This window comes from Monomorium pharaonis, chromosome 8 (genome assembly GCF_013373865.1).
Source record: "Monomorium pharaonis isolate MP-MQ-018 chromosome 8, ASM1337386v2, whole genome shotgun sequence".
Classification (NCBI taxonomy): Eukaryota; Metazoa; Arthropoda; class Insecta; order Hymenoptera; family Formicidae; genus Monomorium; species Monomorium pharaonis.
Genome location: NC_050474.1, coordinates 12,057,053 through 12,078,485, shown reverse-complemented (window position 1 = coordinate 12,078,485; position 21,433 = coordinate 12,057,053). Strand labels below are relative to the sequence as shown.

The following is a 21,433-nucleotide window of genomic DNA, read 5'->3' as shown; positions in this document are numbered from 1 at the left end:
ATAATAAAAAAAATAATTGAAAAATGTTTAGAAAAATAACTTCTGAATTGTTTTTCTTTACAAAAAATAAAATTGCAATTATAATATATATATATATTATTCCTAGTAGCATAAAACATTGGCGCATAATTGCAAAGTAATATAAAAACAATATTCCCAATATTGGTCCAATATTGTAAAGTTGACGCTTCATCTTATTTAGCCAATTTGTCTAAGAAGAAATATTGGTTCAATATTGGTTCAGCATTGAGCCAATATTGAACCAATCAATTTTTCATATTGGACATTTTAATTGCATTTTAATTTGGAGCCAATATTTTATAACCAATATTGGCATTACATTGAGAAACATTGAGAAAACATTGGCCAATGCATTCCCAATATAACCAATATTTAACCAATATTAGCCAATAATGGCCAATATACTGCCAATGTATCTTGCTACTAGGGATACAATATTATATTATTATATATAAATTATATAATATATAATTTTCTATACGATTATTACATTTATATAATTATATTATGGACATTTTCCCCATTTCTTTAAACTTAATTTTTTACGAAACAATGTAAAAATTATCTTTTTGTTTATTTTTTTTTCTTATTTTTTTGTGTATACAAACAAACATTAATATGTAATAGAAAAAATATACATGGACATTTTTTATATATAATTATATTAATTATATATATTCATACGTTCTTATATAAAAAAATTTTTATTGGGCATTGCAGTCAAAAATGTTAATATTTTAACTATCTAGTTATTATATATAAATAACTGACTATAAAGACTTCAAGACGTCTATATAATCCATACAAAATTATTTTAAATGTGATTAACTACGAGATAATCTTATTAAAATGAAATATACGTAATATAAAAATAATGAATTATATATTACTTATTAGTGACACACAGTGAAATATATTACAGATAATAACTATTCAAAATATCAAGCATGGTGTTTGTAGAAAAATTAATATATTATGTCTCTATTATTGCCATTCGTATTATTATCAACTTTAGATCCAATTTATTTCTTCGTAATTTTGGTATATTTTAGATACCATAATATTATATATAATACAGAAATGTTTGATACTTTTTTTATGTGTATATAAACAATGCATTTAAAATGAGAAGAAAGACAGAACTACAGAATCTGAGACTATAAATGGGCATCAATACGAGTGATAATTAATTAACATATATAAACGAGATTACAAAGAACAGATATGAACTATTATTAGAAGTTGGATAAATATTATTTTATTGTTTCAATCTTAATGCTATTATATATTAAAACATTATGCTTTTTAATATTTTATAATGCATGATTTGATGTATCAAGAGACACGGTAGTGGCTCGCGCTAAGTGAACGGGCAGCGCGAGACCGATCGTGTTCTTTACGCCAGTACGCGATTTGCAAGCACCCGAGTTTTAAATTACGCGCTAATTTGGCTGTGCTGTCAGAACGCGGGACATGTATGTGTGCGCTCCACGCCAATCGCTCAACGCCATCTCCTAAGCCTATACACGTATGTACATATGCTGCACATATGCTGTATGGAGTAGTGCACTCTCAAATAGAATGCACTCTAGGGCTGCGTTCCGATGATTGCCATTTTAGAAGAGCTTGTCATTGATAAAAACCATCCTAGTTGTAGACCGGCAATTTTAATCGACATTCGTTTTGTGTTATTCGTTTAACTTGTTAACTGCGATCGACTGAGTTGAACTGTGACGAAGGATATTTTTCTACAAAGCTGCTTTTATTTAAAAGAATCACCTGCGAACTTTGGATATTATCGAGATTGGATGCAGGACTCGATAAATTTTGCAAGGAAAGAAGAATTTTTAACCTAACCTTAACACGTAACTATAAAATGAAACCGACATTAAAAAATTCGGTAATTATTTAGTTTAGGCACTGGTATTCAAATATCGATGTAGTTGTGCTTATTCGATACAGTTTTGCTTCAAACGAACGAATCTGGCAAAAAAAAGCGTCGCTCTGCCCCGGAAAGCGAAATAATAATCGTAAAATTTGTCGAATATTCAGGTTAAGAAATCTGTCATACCGACGAAATGTAGCGACACGAACACTCTCCGCGGCCATGTGCGCATGCTTTACAGTCATATGTACATGCTTCGCGGCCATATACGCATGCTCGGTCGTCATATGTGTATGAAATAAAGGCGCGAATTTAAAATGTATGTGTACTTTTAACGACTTCCTTGTATTCTAATAGTAACTAATAATAAATGAGTCTACATATACTGAAAATAATAAATACTGTAAAGATTAGCAAAACCCCTACGCAAGGTGGAACTTTTACATGTACTTTTATTATACTTTTTATTACATTAGAATGCACAAAATTTAAACAACCGTTAAAATAAATGAGCAACGATGTCATTGTTGCTGCAAGTCACAATGCAACATGTTGGGACTATTCGACTTTGTTTATTTAACATACGATAACGAAAAGTTAATAGATTTTTTAATCCAGCATCATGTCTTGACATCTACAATTACATGTAGTGAATGTGGTAATGATATTACCATCAATAAAAAAACATTAATGTATCGATGTCAAAAACGATACTATGTGAAGAATGTGCACAAAAAACGTGTCGCAAAACAGTGCAATTTTTACAAAAGTGCCAAAGTTGGTACTTGGTTCCATAAAAGTCATCTTGACGTGGCCACAATATGCAAGATTGCTGCTTGCTTTTTAATGCTAAGGCATCCACGTCAAGATGACACCCAATCAGAAACTGGTGTTTCTTCGACCACGGTTGTAGACTGGTTCAATTTCTGCAGAGAAGTAATTACTTTTTAATCTTTCTAAAAATATTGTGTATGTATTTCAAAAGTAATAATATATAAAATGTATAAAATCAATTTTTTTCTTACAGGTCTGTGTATTCTGGGCCGAAAAGAATAGTGAGAAACTTGGTGGCCCAGGACACATTGTAGAAATTGACGAAGCCAAATTAGGAACAAGAAAATATAACCGTGGTCGACTCATAAAAGGTCATTGGATATTTGAAGGATATGAGCAAGATACAAAAAAGGTTTTTATTGTTCCAGTAGAGGATCGAAGTGAAAAAACACTCTTGGCATGTATTAAGGAGTGGATACTGCCAGGAACTACAATCGTATCAGATTGTTGGAAGTCCTATAATTGTTTGAACAATGAGGACTTCCAACATCTGACTGTAAATCACTCCTACAACTTTGTTGATCCTGATACTGGTAAGAAATGTTTAAAATTAAAATAAATTAATTGTGTACAATTATGTACATTTTAGTTTTATCAATTATTATTGTTTTATTATTCATTGTCCTAATTTTACAATTTATAAATATTTATGTTATTAATATATAATTTTAAATATTTTACAATTTACAGGAGCACACACACAGCATATCGAGCGGGTTTGGAGAGAAGTTCGAGGCAATATTCCAAGATATGGAACTAAAGAGGACCATGTTCTTGGATATTTGTGTGAATTTCTCTTCAAACGTGCTCATAGTCGCTTAGAGCGAATTGAAACCTTCTTCGATATCATTGGAGAATTATATCCTCCATTGTCTACTGACCTGGAATCACCAATATCCAAAAGCCAGGAAGAACCAAGTACCAGCACTGTATAAAGACAAGTTTTTTGTGCACATTCTTCACATAGTATCATTTTTGACATCAATATATTAATGTTTTTTTATGGATGGTAATATTATTACCACATTCACTATATGTAAATTGTAGATGTCAAGACATTATACTGGATTAAAAAATTTATTAACTTTTCATTGTTGTATATTAAGTGCACAAATTCAAACAGTCCCAACAAATGATCTAGTAATAATCAACCATCATTAACAATCCTTGCGTAAGGATCTTGCTAATCTTTTGTGTGGAAAGTCGCAAACTCATGTGGTGCAGAGAATGCTTTACGCACACACACACACACACACACACGGGGGGGGTGGTGCAAGGGGGAGCCTTCGGCCCCCCCTCCCGCACCCCCCCGTGTGTGTGTGTGTGTGTGTGTGTGTGTGTGTGTGTGTGCGTAAAGCATTCTCTGCACCACATGGGTTTGCGACTTTCCACACAAAAAATTGTGCTTGTAAAAATATGTATATAGACATTTGAAATTCGCGCATTTTTAACATGACTTGTGCTAAACAGAGCATGCGCTTGTGATTAAAAGCGTGAGAATATGATCGCTGCGCGTGCTCAAGTCATTACATTGTGTCCCAAATAGCACTGGATGTTCCAAGGACGTCCATTTTAAGTCCAATTCAGGTCCGCATGTCCATGGACATAAAATGGACATTTATAGGATGTCCATTATTGAAATTAAAACGAACGTTCTATTCAGAACGTCCTATGGATATCTGATTTATGTCCGCACTTGGATCTTACTTTTATATAATTTATCTTTATTATTTTTATTATATATTTATACATATATATATATATATATTTAACGCCAAAACAAGAAGCGCGTATGACACGAAAGCACAAAGCTTTCTATAAGTTCTTTGGTTTGTTCGCGTCGCCATGCCCCGACATGCTCCTACTCACTCCAACGCACTCTAATAGGTTGGCGTCATCGGAATCAACGTATTGGAGTGCGTTGTGGTAAGTATTAGGAGCATGCAATATCGGGGCATGTGACCGAACAGACTTCTATTGTCTCTCATCGACGCGTTTCCTCTTCCCTGGCATTCTCAGTTTCCGATTTTCTGATTTCTGGTGCGTGTGATTTATGTGTTTTGCTGCTGCCGTGCTGTGCGTTATATATTCTTAAATTATCAACGTGATTAAATACGGAACTGTAAGTATATTTCCTTTCTTATTTTTTCTCAGATTAAAAGCCTCCGCACAAGACATCCGTACACGTTAAGTTACGTTAAGTACCGACAATAATTTTAAGATAGTACGTAAGAATAAACTTGAGTCGAGGCACAAAGAAGCTCCATAACGTGATATTATTTTTCTTACGTTACAGACTTCTTTGTGCTTTGACTCAATTAGTTTATTCTTACGTACTATCTCAAGTTTAATTTAACCGTTCATCGATACACGTGAGTTCTAACCTAAAGTTTGACTTCATCTCTCTTTGTTTTTTTCTTATAGTTTAATGGTATACTGCTATGCTGTTATTTCTTTTTTTTTATAATTATACGTTCATAATTTTTATATGTTTATAACCTTTCTTATATATTGAATATTTTCTGTTATGCCTACATTCAGATTTATTTTTATTTTTTATTATGCTTTTTCCGATCAATTTTTATTTTCAAGGAGTTTTAAAGACAGCGAGAAAGAAGAGAGAAGAGAGAGAGAGAAGAGAGAAGAGAGAGAGAGAGAGAGAGAGAGAGAGAGAGAGAGAGAGAGAGAGAGAGAGAGAGAGAGAGAGAGATTACGAATAAACAAGTAAGAACACATAATATTAATAATAATTTTAAAAGATGCCAAAATTAAAAAGACGATATTATCGACAAGCTAAAGACCTGTCAGATACAGCAATTAATATTGTGGACAGTATTTGTAATAACTTCTCACCAGAAAGCGTAGCTTCATCTTCAATATTAAGTAATAATGTTCCAAAAGTATCTAATCATTTTTCTTTAACGCAAAATGTGCATAGCAATATTTACCAATTAAACGACAATTTGGATAATTCTGAACAAGTAAATAGTAATTTTAATGATTTTGAAGGAAGCAATAATTTTTTAAACAATGAGTCAATAAATTCTAGTAATACTGATATTAATGATCATGAAATAATTAATAATATTGTTAATGCTCCTGCATCTGATAACCTTGTCGATGATTCGTCTAGTTTTATATTGTGGTTTCAAGAATGGGCAATTAAAAATCGCATATCTCATGTTGCATTAAACGAATTAATAACAGGTTTAAAATCTAAATATCCAGAATTGCCTTGAGATGCTCGTAGCTTATTAAAAACTCCCAGAAAAGTAAATGTACAAGACATAAGACCTGGGCAATATTATCATTTTGGATTGAGTAATTGTGTCAAGCAACTTTTATCGCGATATTCTGGTCAACATTTGCAATTTATCCGAGTTAATATTAATATTGATGGTCTCCCGTTATTTAAAAGTTCAAGTAGTCAAGTATACCCTATTTTGTGCAATTTAGTTGAAAATTATAATGATGTAAATATTATTGGAATTTATTTCGGGAATGAAAAACCTGCAGATGCAAACATATTTTTAAGAGATTTCACGGAAGAAGCAATAACTTTAACTACTCATGGCATAACAATCGATAATCAAGTTTATCCATTTAAAATTAATGCTTTTATTTGCGATGTACCTGCTAAATCTTATATTACATTTACGAAGGGTCATTCCGGTTATTACTCATGCACAAAATGTACAGCAAAAGGTGAATATATTCATGATCGAGTAAGCTATCCATATTTAAATAGTTTTTCTTTAAGAACAAACAATGATTTTAGACTAAAATTACAACCAAACCATCACACAGGTACATCTATTCTAGAATCAATTCCAAATATAGATATGGTAAAAGATTTTCCGTTAGATCCAATGCATTTGCTTTATCTGGGAGTTGTTAAGAAACTGATTGTCAATTTATGGTGTTTTGGAACACCCCAATCTAAATTATCATTTAATGAAATGTCTAAGTTATCAAAATTATTAGAAGTTCAAAAGAATAATATACCATGTGAAATAATCGGAAACCACGATCATTATTTGATTGTAAAAGGTGGAAAGCAACTGAATTTAGGACATTTTTGTTGTATACAGGACCTATTGTTTTAAAATCTGTTATTACTTATGATAAATACATTAATTTTTTAACTTTGCACGTAGCTGTTACAATTTTATCAAATTCAAAGCATATGGATTGTTACTCAAATTACGCAAAATCACTATTAGAATATTTTGTGAATACTTTCATCATTTTATACGGCAAAAAAAATGCGTCAACTAATATTCATAATTTATTACATCTTCATGATGACGCACTAAAATTTGGAACTCTACAGGAATTTAGTGCTTTTCCATTTGAAAATTATATGCAGACTATATTAAAAATGATTCGTAAAAATGATAAAATATTAGAACAAATTGTTTGCCGAATAAGTGAACAAAATTATTGTTTGAATAATAATAAAAAACTAAAGATAGTTAGTAATGAGCTTCACAACCCACATTTTAATGGTCCATTCGCCAATGATACAAATTCACATTTAAGTTTTTACACATGCAATCAATTCAGTAAAGTTACGTTTAAAAATTGTACATTAAAAACAGAAGAACCAGATAATTGCTGTTATTTAATTGATGGAAGTATTATAGTTATTAGGAATTTTATTTCAAATAATAAAGATACTTTTATAATTGGACATAAATTCAAGTCACTTGCTGATTTTTATTCTAAACCCTGCAAATCATCTAAATTGGGCATTTATTTAGTCGATGATCTCGGAAACTTACAGACATGGAATTTAGAGCAAATTGCATATAAATGTTTAAAATTAAAATATAAAGATCAGTATGTTGTGTTTCCCCTTTTACATTTAAAATAGTTTATTTACAATGAATTGTATGTTATACCGTAGCTGAGACCTTAGTAAGTTATTGTTACATATTTGAACATATATAAAAGGACAAAATTTATGATATTTTCGCCAATTTTTTATTAGCAAACATAAAAATACAAACATAATTTTTAAATAAAAAATTGTTTTTAGTGAGTTTTTAAATTTTTGTTTTTAATTTTTATGTATATATAACACGCGGTTGATCTTTTTAGCATCTCGTCTCTTTTTCTCTTAAGGTCTCTCTCTCTCTCTCTCTCTCTCTCTCTCTCTCTCTCTCTCTCTCTCTCTCCCTCTCCCTCTCCCTCTCCCTCACCCTCTCCCTCTCCCTCTCCCTCTCCCTCTCCCTCTCCCTCTCCCTCTCCCTCTCCCTCCCTCTCTCTCTCTCTCTCTCTCTCTCTCTCTCTCTCTCTCAATGGACTTGAATACTGCTCTTATTTTTTAACAGAAAATGCCGGGATCATCATGGACTGTTGTGAAATTTAATTCGGAAAATTTAGTTGAAGCCGTACCAACTTCATGGATTTTTAGTAACCAATATTACTGGCCACCTTTTCAACGCGATAAAGTAATATCAGCAATTAGAAAGAATGAAGAGCCAAATACACATTGGCCTTCATATGAAGTAACTGTTTTTCGAGACAGTACTTTTGGTAATTATATATCATTTCTTTGCTTCTTATCTACACTACTAAAAAAAAATAGGGAACACTTTTTGTATACCGAAAATTTAGAGTATTTTCAAACTGCTGGAAATCAGCAAAAAATCATCGTAGAAACAAAATCCAAAAAGCGTTTGAAAGAAGAAGTTTCAAGCTTTAAAACGCTTTTTGGATTTTGTTTCTATGATTTTTTGCTGAGTTCCAGCGGTTTGAAAATAGCCTAAATTTTCGGTATACAAAAAGTGTTCCGTATTTTTTTTAGTAGTATAGAATAAAAATTTTTGAATTAAATTTATTACATATTTTGATTATAATATTAATTTAACTGTTTCGTGTAAAAATGTGCACTGTTACTCAAGATTTTTTTATTTAATAAAGAACGTGTTTTTATTTATAGATACGAAACGGTTTAAACTTAATTATTATAATCGCAAAATTAATTGCCTATAGCTTAGACAGTGTGCAATCAATGATTTTTTTAAATTATTGTTTTAGTGTTAAAAATTGTGGTTCCACGTACACATATCGGTAATTTTACAAATGGTTGTTCACATATAGATAGAAACTATCAGTGCTGTAATGCGTGCATAAAACTATTATCAACATATGTAAAATAATTATCCGAATCAATAATTTGAGCAAATCATTGATATAATGATATAATTAGTTTCGTAACTGTAAACATTTATATAAATTGAATATTTATTTATACATTTTTAGGGAATTACATGACAGCAAGAGAAAAATGCAAAAAACTGAAAACACATCGGATTTGAATTCCGAAGTTTCAGCTGGTGAAGGGAAGAAAAAAAGGAAAATTAAACAAAGACAGTTTTCTTCTTCTTCTTCAGAAGACGAAGAATGCAGTTCCTTGCCAATGCCTCCTGTTTTAAAAGGTTCGTTTAAATATTAATATTATAGGCAACATTTTTTTAAATAATAAATTGTACATTGCAATTTAAATTTCTAGCAATAATTATTTAATAATAATTGCGAAATTATTTAATGTGAAAATAATACTCTTTTATTGTCAAAGTTAACATTATTTGCGCAAAAAATGATCGCATCAAAATGTGTGTATAAAATTTCATTTTTTATGAAATGTACATAAATAAAACTTTTTTACCTATTAAAAGGACAAAAAAATTTTTAAAAACATTGTACAAAATAATGGTACATTTTTTGAAAGGTTGCACATATCAACATTATATTTTTTTTTGTTTTAAAACTAAACTGAGACAAATACGCGTGGTGCCCGTGTACATTATCCGTTAGAGCTATATGCTTTCACTCGGCGCGTCAATATATTTATTTAAAGCAGTACGAAACAGTCGGGTTTAAATCTATGAACTAATCATATAAAAGAATCTTACAATAATTGCAAAACTTTTTCTGCTGAACGCAAGCCATTGTAATATAACTATTTATTTATACGTTTATAGCCAAAGCAAGAGATGAGATTGATGAAGAAATCACGCAAACGTATGATATAACAGATGAGATGATTGAAAAAATAATCATTTCTCAAGAACCTTTTCAATATAGCCCAGTTTTAAGAGAGCTCAATCATAAAAAAGGTATGTTCAATTAATAATAATATCTACAAAATGATAATGTTATTATATATTGTTTTTCGAAAAACGTCTGTGGAAAATGCAGAATAAGTAATCGGACGACATAATATGATATATACATATTTTAAAAAATATTGCATTTAAAGACAAAAAAAATAAATATAAATATACATATTAATAAATATTAAAAAATTAAAATAATTTTTAAGTTTAAGAAATTAAAATTCAAATATTGATAATAAAAAGGAGATTATAAATCAAGCTAAATTTGTGTATTAAGAAAATGTTTATACAGTGAAAATTTGATTAGCGCACTATAAATTTTTTAAACAAATTATTAGTGTGCTAATTGATTTTTCTTTAATATATTAATGTATTAATAATATAACAAATAAAATGTTTTTATTTATATAATTTGTATGTTAATATAAACATTTTCTTAGCACAATTATCTAGCTTGATTTAAAAAAAATTAAATTTGGAGTATTAATATTACAAAAGATAAAAGTTTAAGTAATTCCATGGAAATCGCGTTGCGTTTATTATTGTTATATAAAAAAAATTTGATATACACTACCGCTCATTAATTTTAATCAATTTCAATACACCCCCAGATTTATTAATATCTTTATAAAGAATGAACATAAACGTGTGTTGCACAGAAATGAGTTTGCCTGCTGTTATAAACAGTTTCAGCACTCGCACGCATCGTATTTATACATTACTTATATAAAAATTTTCGGAAATTGTAGTTTTTAAAGAAACGGGGTTAACAGACGAATAATGTCTGAACCCTAAAAATAAATAAAATATGCGCGCAAAGGGATAAACTTCCGTATAGGTCGGACCTCCGATTTTTTTTAAACTACGTATTCTTATGTATGTTGGCACGCTGATTACGAATATGATAGTGAAAATTGGTATAAATTTTATTTTCATGGCGAAAACCATAAAAATTACGGTTTTTTTCATTTATTTCCGTAAATAATAGAAATTTCAAAAAATACTTCAGATAAAAGATGTAGATCTCATTGATACACATTTTATGTTCTATTGATTTTTGTCATAAAGACAATAGTTTTTGAGAAAAATGACGTTAAATGTTTGAAACTTCATGAAACTTATCTACCACAATTCTACACATCTACTACACTTCATAAAACTTATCTACTACAATTTTTTGAAATTTCCATTATTCACAGAAATAAATGGAAAAAACCGTGATTTTTATGGTTTTTGCCATGAAAACCAAATTTGCGTCAATTTTCACTATCATATTTGTAATCAGCGTGCCAAAATACGTAAAAATACATAGTTTTTAAAAAATCGGGGGTCCGTTCTATATGGAAGTTCACCCTTGGATTTTAACCCCATTTCTTCGAAAACTACAATTTCCAAAAATTTTTATATAAATAATAAATATGATGCATGCGAATGCTGAAAATGTTAATAACAGCAAACAAAACTCATTTCTGTGCAAAATACGCTTATCACGTTTATCCTTTACAGAGAAATCAATGAATCTGAGAGTGTACTAAAATTAATGAGCAGTAGTGCGTGCGTGCGTGCGTGCGCGCGCGCGCGCGTGTGTGTATAATTTATTAAACTAATTTCATTATTTTATAGAAACGTCGAAAACTGCAGGTAAGCAGGTCGTTGTGGAGCAGAATAATAATTGTTTTGTTAACCCAGAAAAAGAAAACAATTCTTTATTGACTAATTCTATGGAATGCACATGTCAGTTGTGTCCAGCACATGCTCAGATGCAGAATAAAAATGGTATATTTTTTAATTTTTAGCTCATCATGAATATGTTTATAAAAACTATTAATAATGATTGGTTTTCTAGCAATGTATTTTAAACAGATAATTCGCCAACAAAATTATTTTAAAGCTCAATTGTGGCAAACATTTAAGGAGATACAAGATATTAAAAATGCTGGATTAAATCAAGCTGCTAATAACAATATTCAAAGACAGGAATCAGTTTTCCATTCTTTCATGCTTCCGTTTGAAACGGAACAACAATTAGAAGAGGTCGAGCAGTTTTTGAAGAATAAGGACAATTTTAAAACATCGGTAATTATTTTTATATTAAATATTATTATCTTTGAAGTACAAATATTTTATTTATTTTGCTGTATTTGAAAATATATGCATGTAAATATTTGTTATTATTATACATCTTTTTTATGGCAGTTTAAATCAAAATTTCTTGACCTTATGATCTAAAGTTTTAATATTTTATATTATATAATTTTAAAATTAGAAGTTTTAAAATGTTACATTACATAATATATAATAATGTTTATATTATATATTATATAATATATAGATGATAATTCGCTAATTTGTTTTGTCAAAAATTATTGTTAAGAAACCTGAAGAAGGATTCAGGATGTGCGGTTAGCAATTGACTGTAATTCGGGTACTAAAACTTCAGGAGATTATGTCTTGATTTGAGCCATCAAAGATAAATATGAAAATAATTACAAATATTTACATAAATATGTATATAAATACATGTAATAATTTTATCCTTACATGAAATTTAATATATATAGTTAGAAATTACAGTTATAAAATAATATAAAAATTAAATATGAACTTTTTTATAACTAAAAGTATTATAAATATTATTTTATTTGATTTTACGTTTATTGTAGTAAGTTGATTTATTTATTATAATACTTTTGTATATTTACATTATGAAAGATTTCTCTAAAATATTTAAACATAATGTAGACATCATGTCTTAACAATATCTAAGACATCTTTCAGACACGGTACCTGTCTAGATTATATTTAAATATTCAAACACAAAAAATTATTCTTAACTTTATAGACAGTGAATTTTAAAAACTATTTTTTATTTTAATATTTTTTACATAAATAAAAGTTTATGAAGTACAGCAATGTATTACGAATATAAAAATTAAAAATTTAATAAATGTATTGTAGGTTGCACAAGCATCACGCATTGGTGGCAAACATTCTTATGAATTCATCAAAAGAAACTTAAGTAAACTCCTAAGTAATAAATTAGCCGAAGGATACAGTTGGTTGGGAAAGAAACACAAGAAAAAATTTTATGAATTAAAATTGGCAGAGATGTTAATTGGTAAGCAATTAATATTGTGTAAATTAATTCACAAATTAGAAGCGTCCACAGTTTTCCTATCTATTTTTCTAGATCTGTCACTTTCTAGATCATTGTCGGATTTTGAATTGTCGACTTTGTGCAAAGATTGTAATTTGTTTCATTAATTAAGTCTAGTAGGTTCTCTGAGGATCATATTTATAGTTAGATCTTATATTTAAGAACACGTTAAGTCTTATTTCAGATTATCATAAGTTGTTATCCAATGAAAATGAAAGTGAAAATCATATAGCATTTTAAGATCATATTTAAAACGATAAATATAAATATATGTTTATAAGATCGGACTATGAATATAACCCTGAGACTATACCATGATATTGTAGGCTATATCGCACCCTTGCTTAAAAAATAACTATGCAAAGAGGTCGTTAATGATACGGCACTAAAAGAAGAAAGAAAATAAATTTTAATTTTTGGAGTTTTATATATCATTTTTTATGCAAAAGTGCGATATATCAGAAAGCCTATTAGCTGTAATAAAATATATAATATGTTAATAAAGCTGTATGTAATATTTGCGAAACGTGGACAAGTAAGCAACTCTAAACATGATGATAATCTCGAAATCTCTAAAAGTAAATTAATTGATTTACAACAAATATTTTCATTTTTGCTTAATATATTTTGTTTCAGCTGCAGGAGAAGCATACAACGAAACGTTTACTAAAAAGGATTTGGAAGAGGCCATAAAAAAATGGTTAAGAAGAGCAAAGGAGAGATCTGATGCGGCTGAAAAAAAAATTGCAAATCAAGAACGTGTTGAGATCGAGCATTCTTAATATGTATTATTTAATATATAAGTTAAAAATAATTATATCTATGTTTAAAAAATTCAGTTACCACATTTAGAGTATAGAGTATATTATTAGTATAAAATATATATGATGTAATAACGTATATATGTGATATTAGTAGTAACGTATAATATGTGATATTAACGTTGTAACGTATATATAATGTGATATATAGATAGTAGTAACAATATATGTTCTATGATATTAATAGTAACAAATATAATAATAAATATTATCCAATTAAAATATTCGTTAATACTAAAAAATTGCATTATTTTTTATAAGATACTTAACACTAAAGTATTTTTAATTTTGCAGGGTTTGCTGCAAAGAATGAGTTTTATAAAAATCTATTCACATTTGGTAAAAACGTAGGAAATGAAAACATTCAGAAAATAAACCAGATGATTTATATTTCAATAGATACCTTTATTGTTATTTATTGAAATATGTCGCTATCCGGTTTATCCTCTGAATGTGTCTTCAGAGTTAATTTTCTCAGTTTTTACCATCGACATAAAGCGTGGACTGCGCGATGGCAGACCAAAAGAGGGACACAGCAACTGGTCCGGGTCAAGCGCTGTCTCTGTCTAATCAGTAGCATAATGGGCGCTAGACAGAGAAAGAAATTAACCCAGACCACGTCTTCTCTTTGGCTTTCTGCCGGACACTTCAAGAGCTTTTTGCAGGAAATGCGCAGTCTATGTTTTATGTCGATGATTTTTATAAAATGTGGATTAACCCACTATTGCAGCAAGCCCTTTAATTGAAAAAGGCCTAAAAGAAATAATCAGACCATAATAGGTCCAAAATTTGGTTTATTTCGGACTTTCCATGAATGTCCAAAATTGTGACAAACGTATATCCCATGGACGTCCATTAAAGGACTTTCTATGAACGTACAAAGTTGTGCCAAACGTATATCCTATGGACGTCCATCGAATGTCCGACGGACCTTATTTGGACTCTTAATGGACGTCCGAATGTCCAGAAGCGGAAATCCATTGGACATACAATGGATGTCTTTGTGCTATCTGGAGTCGGTATGACAGGTTTCATAACCTGAATATTAGTCAACTTTAGCGATTATTATTTCGCTTTCCGGGGCAGAGCGACGCTTTTTTTTGCCAGATTCGTTCGTTTGAAGCAAAACTGTATCGAATAAGCACAACTACATCGATATTTGAATACCAGTGCCTAAACTAAATAATTACCAAAAATTCTATCTCGCGCAAATGTTTGCATAAAATTAGCGTAAGACAACGTAAAAGAATTATCTCTGAAGTGAAAAATAATCTACAATCTAATAATGTTTATTTAGGAAATTCTGTAAAACATTTACACACAATTACTAATATTCAAGATACATTCAATACATTACCAGCAGAATGTTCTTTTCCTAATTTTTTTAATACAAATTTCGGAAACGAAACTTGTAATAACACGCGTATTATTAATACTCAAGATAATAATATTCTTGATCCTTGTGATGATGCTTCATCTTTTGTGAGCACTTCTTCTGTAGAGTTATCATTTCGAGAAAGATTGGCATCCTGTTTCGTACAAAGTAATTTGACTCATGTTCAAGTTAATAATCTTCTATCACTTCTTCAAACACATTCTTGCTTTAATGACTTACCAAAAGATGCTCGAACACTTTTGCATACTCCACGACATAACATTATCTTGAGCAAAATAGAACCAGGCGAGTACATTCATTTTAATGTAGAATCTGCAATCATTAAAGTCCTTTTGACGGTTCCAAACGAATTTCTTCCGAATCAATTACAAATTGATTTTAATACCGATGGATGTAGCTTAGATAAGTCAGGATCTGTTCATATTTGGCCGATTCAATGTAGACTTGCAAACGTTAGACACACAAAGCCAATAATAATAGGCATATACAAAGGATCTTCAAAACCACATGATCCTAATGCATTTTTTGAAAAGTTCGTTATAGATATGAAAAAGATATTAGTCAATAGAGGTGTAATTTTTAAAGAAAAAAAATTACCTGTAAGCCTGAGATGTTTTATAGCTGACGCACCAGCTCGTGCTTTTATTCTTCATCATCGAAGCCATACATCTTATCAATCTTGTTCTAAATGCAAAATTTCTGGAGTACTTTGTGAAGGACGTTATGTTTTCTGTGATATTACTCATCCACTGCGAACTGATGAAGAATACGTGACACTTTTAGATGATGATCATCATAAAGATGGCAAAAGTCCATTGTCATTGTTACCTATGGGAATGTTTTCGCAAGTGCTTTTTGAATATATGCATTTGGTATGTCTTGGGGCCATGAAAAAGTTATTATCTGCATGGGTACATGGAAAGTTCTCACGGTTGTCAAAGTTATCTGCGAGATCTATTTCTCTTATATCTACACGGTTAAAAATACTTTCAAAATTTTGTCCATCTGAATTTGCAAGATGTCCCAGATCACTTGATGCTTATGCAAAATATAAAGCGACAGAGTTTCGGCAATTCCTTCTGTACACAGGTCCACTTGTAACACATGGTATTCTTCAAGACCAAGTATACAAACACTTTTTATTTTTACATGTTGCAATACGAATTTTAGTTTCCGTGTCACAGTTAGAAACACATTTAAACTTTGCACATTTAGCATTACAAAAGTTTGTCGAAAGATGTATAAATTTGTATGGTCCAACATTTTGTTCTTATAATATTCATGGTCTTACTCATCTTACCAATGATGTACGACGATTAGGACCTCTTGATACATTCTCTGCTTTTCTAAATCTTTGTTTCAAAGAAAGTATAAAAGACAGTATGACAGTCCTACTTACGTGGTTTGGCCGTGAAGGTCAATCTCTTTATGACAAGCGCATTGTGATGGCGATTTATGGTATCTCTTTTATTAGTTATTTTTTATTTAATACTTATACGCAATATGAAATGATATAAAAACACTATCAAAATTAACCTTTTAAATAACTTATTATAAATTATATTATTATAAATACATTTTAAATAACAATTATAAAAGTAGTAAAAATTTATATTCTAATAAAAATTTATACATTCTTATGAATGTTTTTTCTCATAACGTAAGACGGTAAATTTTTTCCTATTTTAATTAACTGTTTTATCATTGGTTATATATATACTTGTTATGGTTATTTGTATATCAATTATGTGCATATAAATGTTTTTACAGATGCTGTTTGCAACAATCGCTATTTTAGTAAACCAAGCAGAGCGGAATTCCAATCACATGTGCGCGAAGCTTTACGATCGGCAAAGCAACGTCACAGAATGAGTACTCGCGTAGCAGGCTGTGCGGAACGACATACAGCTCGTAACTTATGGAATGTTGAAGCAGAGAAAGAAAATGAGACAGAGAAACTCGTATTCCTCTTATAAAATAGCCATGTAACCCTAAAGTTGCCTGCTAATCGCGATTGCATTGTTGCCTCTTTATTCCGATCGCGATTGGCTGTCTCGCGCTTGACTCGCTTCGTTCGTGTGTGAAGTTTGACAGTTTATAGTTGACAGTTTTTGACAGTTTGACTGTTTAACGAGAGACGGAAAGACACAAAAAGAAGCAAGAAAAATACCGGGAAAAAATTACTTAGACTGGAAGATTATAAAATAGCAGAGAGTATTTGTTTTGAATTGCAGATACGTTTAACTGATGCTTAACAAAGTAAGTTGAAATTTAATACAATATATTATGACATATTTAATTTAATATAATAATATTATGATATAACCATTTTTGTATCACCATCGCTGTTAGAAGGGTAAGGAAGAGACGTTGGACGCCACGACAGAAACACGTATTTATCAAGTAATTCTTAATTATCTTAATTATTTTTTTTGCCAATACATTAAATATAATTATAATTTTTTTTATTTGTATTGATTAAAAAATTGATATATTGTTATGTAAATGTATGTATATTAATTAAGTTCTTATTATAATAAGTTTAAATATATAGTTGACAATTACAGGCATTACTGCTAAAAATATTGTATGGCGAATTAAATAACCTCGCAGTTGAGAATATAAAATTAAGAAAAAAAAATTGTGTGGTACGAAAAAAAGAGAGAAAGAGAGAAAGAAACGGGAAACAAGATAAGGATCAGGATTAAAATAAGATAAGAAAAAAGAAGGTATAAATATTATGTTATTGATATTGATAAGTATACAAGAATATAATTAATGCTACTCGAACATGTTAAGTTTTTGTTTCAATATTTATAATTGGTAAACATTTTCATTTCTTAAATAATTTTCGAATAAATTTTTATTCTTTGGAGGATTTTTCGAAGTTTTTGAAATATATTTGATTAATTTTATTGATCTTGTACTGATTTTTGAATGTGTATGTACTTGACGTTTCTTTTTTACTTTTATAAGGTAAAAATATATTTTGGTTATATTTTGGTAGAATTTATCTTCTTTTTGTAAAAATCAAGTGATAGTTTGTTTCTTACATAATTTTATTTAAATTGATTTATTTATTATACATTATTCATTTTTTAATTATAAACATATGTAGATGTACGTAACATTATTAATATTTATATTGAATATACATGACTATACGGCAATCATATTTGTTAATGCACATATGTATAAATTTTAATAACAATATTAGTAAAACACAATATAAACACAACAAATAACATTAATATAATTAAAATTATATATGTATATGCATATATACAGGGTGACAGCTAACCGGCAGCCAATCTGTAATAGATAGATATATGTATATATATATATAGATATACTAATAGATAGATGTATACAAATATACTAATAGATATATTAATATACAAATAAACGTAAATATATATATATATTTATGTTTATTTCTATATTAGTATATCTATACATCTATCTATTAGTATATCTATATATATCTATCTATTACAGATTGGCTGCCAGTTAGCTGTCACCCTGTATATATGTATATACATATATAATTTTATTTATATTAATGTTATTTGTTGTGTTTATATTGTGTTTTTACTAATATTGTTATTAGAATTTGTACATATGTGCATTAACAAATATGATTGCCGTATACATGTATATTCAATATAAATATTAATAATGTTATGTACATCTACATATGTTTATAATTAAAAAATGAATAATGTATAATAAATAAATCAATTTAAATAAAATTATGTAAGGAACACTATCACTTGATTTTTACAAAAAGAAGATAAATTCTATCAAAACCTTATAAAAGTAAAAAAAAAACGTTAAGTACATATACATTCACAAATCAGTCGAAAGATCAATAAAATCAATCAAATATATTTAAATACGTCATATATAATTATATCTAAATTATTTCTTCATAAGATAATATTAATGTGAGTTTTTAATTGCAATCAATCCAATTAAATCGGTACATTCAATTTTGAGATATCAAGATTTCTTTCTCGTAAAAGTTCAATAACATTATTTTCTTCAGATCAGATTCATATGTAATATACACACATGTAAATCCAGTTTGCCATTCAAGAGGCTTTACAATGTGCCTACATACAATTTCATTTTACTAAAACAAAATTATTATGTATAATGTAAATAATGAATTTACGAGAAAGAAATCTTGATATCTCAAAATTGAGTGTACCGATTTAATTGGATTGGTTGCAATTGAAAACTCACATTAATATTATTTCAGGAAAACATAATTTAGATATAATTATATATGACGTTATATATAATTATATGTAATTATATATGATTTATATATACCAGCATATATAATTATATATAAATTATTTATGGGCACTGTATATAATTTATATATAATTTATATATATTTTTATATATGGACTCCATTGTTCTTGCCGGCTTATATCTGAAGAAATGCAAATGCTTTATATGATTATATATAATAATATCAGGTCATATCTGATTGTACCTATTGAAGTTGAGTAATCATATATAGATATATATATAATCCTATAAAGTCATATATAGTTTCATATATGAAAGAATAAGAACAACTGAGTCTATATATGAATCTTTCCGAGAAAAAATAATTATATATAATTATATCTAAATTATTTTTTCATGAGATAATATTAATGTGAGTTTTCAATTGCAACCAATCCAAATAAATTGGTACACTCAATTTTGAGATATCAAGATTTCTTTCTCGTAAAAGTTCAATAACATTATTTTCTTCAGATCTTCAAATGACATTATATACAATCATATAAAAAAATGGCATTATACAATCGTATACGATTGTATGTAACCATATATAAACATATATAACCACATAGCCATATATAATTATATACAACCACATATAATTATATATAATCATATATGATTATATATAATTAACATTATATACAATCAGATTGTATGTAACCATATACAGATATATAAATATTTATATATAAATAACCATATATAGATATTTCTAATGAGTAAATCATAAAAATAGTGGCAGTCCTCTTCCACATCAGACAGGAACAAGAAGCTAATTTTTGCTTGCCTTAACCACGCTACGAGTGATCTTTATGTAGCCGATCGACTGCACTTTGCTCCTGAGAGAGTACGCCGCCTATCGACGGCGCCGCGCTCTAACTAGCGGGCAAGTCTGCATATCTAATTGTATATGGCGCCATATATAATGCTATATATAATTATATATAGGATGCTCACATAGCATTATATCTGGCGTCACATACAATTATATAAAATTAGATATGGTGCTATATCTGATTATATATGGACCCAGATTAGCCACATTAATATATATGGCTATATATGACTATATAGTTGCATATAATGCTATATATAATTATATACAAAATGCACTACTAACACAGCATTATATATGGCGCCACATACAATTATATACAATTAGATATGGTATTCAGTTAAACGTACCTGCAATTAAAAATATACATTTTACATAACGATATATTATTTTTTTAATTAATACAAAAAAAAAAGAATTATAATTATATTTAATGTATTGGCAAAAAAGATAATTAAGATAATTAAAAATTACTTGATAAATATGTGTTACTGTCGTGGGGTTCAACGTCTCTTCTCTATCCTTCTAACAGCGATGGAGTAACAATATAGTACTGGCACCCGTAATAGTTCTAGAGTTCCTGATAGATTTCAGCAATAGTTCTGTACATTAAATATATTTAAACAGTTTTTTAATTTGGCTGTTGGCATTGCACTACAAGAGTAAGGTACCACTTTTTGGCGAGTTTCAACTAACTTTATGGCATTTTCTAACAGTTCCGCAATAGTTTCAAAGCTTTTTATATGTTTCGTCGACAGTTCCGGTCTTTAAGCATTTTTAAACAATTTTTTTATTAGACGGCTGGCACCGCACTACAAGAGTAAACTACCATTTTATAGCGAGTTCCAGACGAGTACATAGCATTTTTCAATAATTCTGTAATAGTTCCGAAGCTATTTGCAAGTTTCGTCGACATATCAGGTTTTTAAGCATTTTTAAGCAATTTTTTTATTAGACAGCTGGCACCGCACTACAAGAGTAAATTACCATTTTATAGCGAGTTCCATACGAATACATAAAATATTTAAAAAAATAAAATTTAAAAAAATGAG

At 29.0% G+C, this 21,433-nt stretch overlaps 2 protein-coding genes across 5 annotated transcripts; both read left to right on the top strand.

The window, feature by feature from the left end:
* Window positions 1-671: 671 nt before the first annotated feature.
* Window positions 672-3,983, top strand: LOC105840847. The gene is made up of 3 exons (XM_028190385.2): window positions 672-2,842; window positions 2,934-3,273; window positions 3,431-3,983. Exons 1-3 carry the CDS (start codon window positions 2,456-2,458, stop codon window positions 3,673-3,675), a joined length of 972 nt encoding a protein of 323 aa, XP_028046186.2. The 5' UTR covers window positions 672-2,455; the 3' UTR covers window positions 3,676-3,983.
* A 707-nt stretch (window positions 3,984-4,690) lies between these two features.
* LOC105840320 lies at window positions 4,691-14,067 on the top strand. Of its 4 annotated transcripts, XM_036291015.1 has the most exons (9): window positions 4,691-4,862; window positions 5,037-5,112; window positions 8,077-8,281; window positions 9,011-9,186; window positions 9,733-9,867; window positions 11,491-11,643; window positions 11,714-11,943; window positions 12,826-12,985; window positions 13,661-14,067. In XM_036291015.1, the coding sequence occupies exons 4-9, from the start codon at window positions 9,036-9,038 to the stop codon at window positions 13,804-13,806; spliced, it is 975 nt and encodes a 324-aa protein (XP_036146908.1). In that variant the 5' UTR covers window positions 4,691-4,862; window positions 5,037-5,112; window positions 8,077-8,281; window positions 9,011-9,035; the 3' UTR covers window positions 13,807-14,067. The 4 variants fall into 4 exon arrangements, with proteins under 4 accessions (XP_036146908.1, XP_036146910.1, XP_036146907.1 ...); XM_036291017.1 differs by lacking the exon at window positions 5,037-5,112 and having other exon boundaries at window positions 8,129-8,281; XM_036291014.1 differs by lacking the exon at window positions 5,037-5,112.
* The last annotated feature ends 7,366 nt before the right edge of the window (window positions 14,068-21,433 follow it).

Excerpts from the sequence above, each read along its gene's own strand:
- LOC105840847 (XM_028190385.2), top strand. The coding sequence starts at position 2,456 with ATGTTGGGACTATTCGACTTTGTTTATTTAACATACGATAACGAAAAG. Across the intron at positions 2,843-2,933 it reads GGTTCAATTTCTGCAGAGAA|GTCTGTGTATTCTGGGCCGA; the intron begins GTAATTACTTTT and ends TTTTTCTTACAG. Across the intron at positions 3,274-3,430 it reads CTTTGTTGATCCTGATACTG|GAGCACACACACAGCATATC; the intron begins GTAAGAAATGTT and ends TACAATTTACAG.
- LOC105840320 (XM_036291017.1), top strand. The coding sequence starts at position 9,036 with ATGCAAAAAACTGAAAACACATCGGATTTGAATTCCGAAGTTTCAGCT. Across the intron at positions 11,944-12,825 it reads AGGACAATTTTAAAACATCG|GTTGCACAAGCATCACGCAT; the intron begins GTAATTATTTTT and ends AATGTATTGTAG. Across the intron at positions 12,986-13,660 it reads ATTGGCAGAGATGTTAATTG|CTGCAGGAGAAGCATACAAC; the intron begins GTAAGCAATTAA and ends ATTTTGTTTCAG.